Genomic DNA, 6,260 nt, shown 5'->3' on the forward strand with positions numbered 1-6,260 from the left:
GCGGGTGACACGTAAAAGCACCCACTACACTCTCTGAGTGGTTGGCGTTAGGAAGGGCATCCAGCTGTAGAAACTCTGCCAAATTAGATTGGAGCCTGGTGTAGCCATCCGGTTGCACCAGTCCTCAGTCAAATCGTCCAACCCATGCTAGCATGGAAAGCGGACGTTAAACGATGATGATGATGATGATATATATACATACATACACATACACACACACACATACATGCATAGAGAAAGAGAGAGGCAAGGAGAGAGTGAGTAATACTGGTTTCAAATTTTGGCACAAGGCCAGCAATTTTGGGGAAAGTGGGTTAGTCAATTACATCAACCCCTTTACTTGACTGGTACTTATTTTATCAACCTTCAAAGGATGAAAGACAAAGTTGACCTAGGCAGAATTTGAACTCAGAATGTAAAAATGGGACAAAATGCCACTAAGCATCCTTGCCAGGCATGCAATTGATTCTGCCAGCTCACCACCAAAATAAAGAGAGGGAATAATAACTATTAATTCATAACATATTTCTGTTATTATCTTTCACTGTTTTATATCTATTTCCTCTTTTATTATATTAGCTGGATGGTGTATTTGTTGGAAGAATTGCTTTTGCAAGTGAATGGCATTCCTACTGCTAATCACTCAACTATGAAATAGGTAGTGAAAACTATTGTTTTCTGGGTTCTTGCTTTTCTTTTCTTTTTTTTTTTTAATGGCTGGTTGGTTATCTCAGGTAAACTGAAATAAATTGAGTTATGCCAACTTGCCCAGTGTCACGATTTTACAACAGTAAAAAAGGTTTGAACTCATGAACATGTGGTCAGTAGTCCAGTACATTAACTGCATAGCCTTTGCACTTCTTAAGTAAATTGAAAACAACATTATTGAAAATAGAATCATGTTGAAAATAAAATTACTGAAGCAATAGCAGAAGATAAAATATTTGACAAATTTTTTTCCCCATATTTTGTAACTGATTCTTATTTGCTCTCTCTCTCTCTCTCTCTCTCTCTCTCTCTCTCTTTTCTCTCACCCACTCACTTCTGCTCCAAAATATTCAGTTCTTTTAATATTTTTATTTGAACTTATAAATTCAACTTTTTACTGAATGCCACGCTGAGCAGCATGTTCTGCAGATAACTGCACATGTTGGAGATGACTAAGATAACAACAGACAAGATCTCGTATACTCCAGAGCTATATTACTTCAAAGCTTCCTACCTGTCTCTGCTTCTTTTTTAACAGTTCATCTTCAAATGAATGCATTAAAACTTACTCACCTGCACTTAACCAAACAGTCTGGGAGACATTTTAAAAACTACAGGGCTGTTTTTTTCTTCTTTAAATTATATAACACACACACAGTTTATACTAAGCTGTTACTCTGAGTTTTCCATCTCTGTTTTTCATTGTGAAATTATTCAGAATAGACTTAAACAAATGAATGAACTCTAGCACATGTATTAAAAACCGTTTTTTTACTTTCTTGTAAGTAACGGAAAATAACCACAGACACACAAACATTGTGTGTGTGATCTGCTTCCACTTCTTCCTCTACCTCATCCTCATCATCATTATTATCATCATTTTTACACCTGCTTTTAGTGGTGTACTCTCTTTACTCTTTTACTTGTTTCAGTCATTTGACTGCGGCTATGCTGGAGCACCGCCTTTAGTCGAACAAATCGACCCCAGGACTTATTCTTTGTAAGCCTAGTACTTATTTTATTGGTCTCTTTTGCCGAACCGCTAAGTTACGGGGACGTAAACACACCAGCATCGGTTGTCAAGCGATGGTGGGGGACAAACACACACACATATATATATATATATATATATATATATATATATATATATATATATATATATATATATATATATATATATACATATATACGACGGGCTTCTTTCAGTTTCCGTCTACCAAATCCACTCACAAGGCTTTGGTCAGCCCGAGGCTATAGTAGAAGACACTTGCCCAAGGTGCCACGCAGTGGGACTGAACCCGGAACCATGTGGTTGGTAAGCAAGCTACTTACCACACAGCCACTCCTGTGCCTATAGAAAGAAAATTTAGATTTTAAGTAAATAGATAAATAAAGAATAAAATAAAATCACAGTAAAAATTCTTCTTTATTTGGAATTACTTACTTTGGAATGTTTTGATTTTGGGATCAAAAATGACAAAATCAGGCCTTAGTTTACTGGTGCGTTTTCCTTTGAGCAAAGGGACTAAACCCCCAAGGTACTCCAGATACAATGTGTAGTGACCTCCAGATGTCTCCTCTCCATGCCGAAGCATTGTGCAGTATAAACGCTCATTCCCGGGGGGTGGAATACTCACAAACTCCCGGAGCTTGAATGGATCTGGAATGTAACTCTTTAAAAACAAAATACATAAAATACAACAAATTAATAAATTAATTAAATTAAGAAAAAAAAATAACAAATATCTTAAATATAGGTACAAGGCCAGCAATGTTGAGGGAAGGGAGTTAGTTGGTACCAATGACTCTAGCATTTGGATGGTAGTTTAATTCATTGATCTCAGCAAATCTGAACTCAGAATGTAAAGGACTGGAACATACACTGCAAAGTATTTTTTCCATTGTTCTAACAATTCTGCTAGCTGATGATTTCTAATTTAAGCACAATGTCAGAACTTTTAAAGAGCGAACTGTTGACTAAATCTTTTTCATGAAAGACACATTAAGCAGTGTGGTCATCCCTGATTGACAAAAAGACAGGAAGATCATGGCTGAGTTGCCGTAAATCATATAACAGTTCAATCAGACCTAACTTAGCAATGAATAACGACAATAACAATCTATGGCATATTTTCATTCAGCTTCCTGATTGTATTTTTTCTGATATGTAGCCATCTCTCTTCAATATGTCAGCTGATACCTTTCATGAGTGGAGGCGCAATGGCCCAGTGGTTAGGGCAGCGGACTCGCCATCATAGGATCGCAGTTTCGATTCCCAGACCAGGCGTTGTGAGTGTTTATTGAGCGATAACACCTAAAGCTCCACGAGGCTCCGGCAGGGGATGGTGGCGAACCCTGCTGTACTCTCTCATCACAACTTTCTCTCACTCTTACTTCCTGTTTCTGTTGTGCCTGTAATTCAAAGGATCAGCCTTGTCACACTGTGTCACACTGAATATCCCTGAGAACTACGTTAAGGGTACACGTGTCTGTGGAGTGCTCAGCCACTTGCACGTTAATTTCACGAGCAGGCTGTTCCGTTGATTAGATCAACTGGAACCCTTGACGTCGTAAGCGACGGAATGTCAACAACCTTTCATGATCAGTCACTTTCTAAATGTCTTGTATTAAACATTTCTTGAAAGTTTACTGTAAACCCATTACAGAATATATTTGATTTTCCAATTGCTGAAGATCCTCTGCATACATTGGTCATGTGTATCTATGTGTATTTTATTTTTTTTAGTCAAGAAGGAAAGCAGTGTTCATGACCTGTTACAGGGCCTCTGAGAATGGTATGAGGGAGGGAGGAAGGAAATTATCTGCAAACTGGAGATTTGGTTTAAGTGCTTACAGCAGAGTGCATGCTATTGAAGGTACCCCTGATTTTCCATTTTATGGTGGTGGTGTTAAAAAAGGGAGACTGATGAAGTTTACAACTCATATTAATTCAAATATATCATACAAAATCATATATATGTTTATGTGTATATATCTACATGCACAAATGCTATATATATTCTTGTAAAATAATATATGCTCATGAATAATGTACTGATCTAATAACAAAATTCAGACAACAAAATTCCAGGAAAAAAATCTCTTATGTGACTTTTCTTTAATATCACAATGTATAGAATAAAGGAGAGTTTAGTCAAATAATTGTTGTATAAAATACATTGGAAAAGTTCACACATCTTAAGCAAAAATGAAAAATAAATTTGAAAGTGACCTTTGAACTTTACCAGAGCAGGTTGTAAATATCCACTTTCAGTTAAGTCAATATAGTGGAAATTACACAAAACTTACAGAAAACTGTTGCATTTTCTAACTTGGAGTTAAAACAATTAAGATAATCTGGATACTTAATTCAGATAAATTCAAAATGCTTGACTATTAAGTACTGTTAATTGAAATAGATTAATATCAGGTAGTATCCAACGTGTGTTACTAAGCTACTCTGTTAGTGTTAATAATTGGAGATATATAATACAAGAAAAGATGCAAGTGTACTAAAACACATATGCTAACTGGGAAGATAGGTTTTGTATGTGGCAGATGCTCAGGAGCAATAAACACTGGAAATGTGCAGAGAACAAGTTTCTTTCACATTCCAGGGAGAAAACTAGAAGTAGTTGACAGCTTCTGTTACCTAGGTGACCAAGTCAGTAGTTGGGGTGGATGCTCTGAAAGTGTAGCTGCTAGAATAAGAATAGCCTGGGCAAAGTTCAGAGAGCTCCTACCTCTGCTGGTGACAAAGGGCTTCTCGCACAGAGTAAAAGGTAGACTGTATGACGCATGTGTACGAACAGCCATGCTACATGGCAGTGAAACATGGGTTGTGACTGCTGAGGACATGCGTAAGCTTGCAAGGAAGGAAGCCAGTATGCTCTACTGGATGTGTAATGTCAATGTGCATACTCGACAGAGTGCAAGTGCCATGAGAGAAAAGTAGTATCTAAGAAGCATCAGAAGTAGTGTGCAAGAGAGACAGCTGTGCTGGTATGGTCATGTGGTGTGAATGGATGAGGACAGCTGTGTGAAAAAGTGTCACACTCTAGTGGTTGAGGGAATCTGAAAGAGGTAGACTCAAGAAGACCTGAGATGAGGTGGTGAAGCACGACTTTTGAAAACTAGGCCTCACCAAGACAATGACTTGTGAGAGAAAGATCTTTGGAAATATGCTGTGCTTGAGAAGACTCGGCAAGCCAAGTGAGACCATAACCCATGGCCTATGCCAACGGTGTAACCAGCCTACTTATGCGTACCTTTCTTTCGTTTGACACTAAACTTTGCTTGCGAGTTGACATATTTAATCCTTTATATTGAACACTCAATATTTCATCCATTCAATAAGACATATTCCATATATTCAATAAGACATTCAATACTTTATTTCATAGTACCATCCATTTTTATTTTATATTATATAGTGTATATTATATTATATATTGTATATTCCATATTCTATATCCCACATTGGTTTTGCAGGAATATAAATAAAACATAAAAAACAGACAGTGTTGGAACTCTTTTAAACAAAATAATATATTCCTCTATACACAATCATACAAAACCCCCTTTTTTTGTATTTATTTTTACTCACATATATATATATATATATATATATATATATATATTATTGCTGTAGTTTCAGCTCAGAGCTGCGACCATGCTGATGCACAGCCGTTTGGCTACACTGTTATCACTGAGATCCTCTTCCATTATGTGGTACTTGGTGAAGAATGGAGTTTGATGTAGCTACCCTCATTTGTACCTCTTGCTGTGAGGTAGTTTCATCTGGGAAATGGTCCAGCTTTGATTTAAAAACGCCTACATCTACTTTGTGCAGGTTCCTCAGGCTCTTTGGGAGAATATTAAAAAGCTGTGGGCCCCTGATACCCAGGCTGTTGCAATAACTAGTTCTGAAGCGTGATGGCATTGCTGGGATCTTTGGCACTATGCAGTGTTGTCCTGTACTGGCATTGGTGTAGCTTTCAATGCGGCACAATTCCTACCAGGACCTTCCAGATGTATATTACTGCATACCTCTCTCACCTTCTCTCCAAGGAGTAGAGTCTTAGCTGTTTCAGCCTTTCCCAGTAGCTGAGCAGTTACAAAGAAACGATCTTTGTGAATCTTCTCTGGATTGCTTCATGGTTCGCTGTTAATTTCACACTCGTGGATTACCATAGCTGTGAGCAGTAATCCAGGCGGCTGAGGAAGAATGTCCTCCAGAGGACCATCATGGTTTCCTTATCTCTGGTTCTGAATGTTCTCAGGATCCATCCAGCCAGTCGTCTGCACTTTGTCACCATCCTGGTAATGTGCATTTGGAAAGAAGTATCATCACTCATGTCGATACCCAGGTCGCTCACTGATTTAGGCTCTGGGATTGAAATTCCCTGTGGACCAGTGTATCTGCAAGTTTCATATTCAGTTTCGAACATAGGTAGTGCAGGGCTTGGAATTTTTCAGCATTAAACTGCATATTATTATCCTCAGCCCATCTGTAAATTGAGCCCAACTCCTGCTGCAGATGTGCAACATCA

The 6,260-nt window shown here is 37.9% G+C and overlaps 1 protein-coding gene across 5 annotated transcripts in view; it reads right to left on the bottom strand.

Moving 5' to 3' along the window:
* LOC106875473 (tubby-related protein 4) overlaps positions 1-6,260 on the bottom strand; it is a 682,417-nt gene that overhangs the window by 120,652 nt on the left and 555,505 nt on the right. For all 5 annotated transcript variants that reach the window (XM_052966219.1, XM_014923631.2, XM_014923630.2 and 2 more), the window contains one exon: positions 2,153-2,381. In XM_052966219.1, the coding sequence (XP_052822179.1) occupies positions 2,153-2,381 (229 nt within the window). The remainder of the gene's footprint in view (positions 1-2,152; positions 2,382-6,260) is intronic.

This window comes from Octopus bimaculoides, chromosome 3 (genome assembly GCF_001194135.2).
Source record: "Octopus bimaculoides isolate UCB-OBI-ISO-001 chromosome 3, ASM119413v2, whole genome shotgun sequence".
Classification (NCBI taxonomy): Eukaryota; Metazoa; Mollusca; class Cephalopoda; order Octopoda; family Octopodidae; genus Octopus; species Octopus bimaculoides.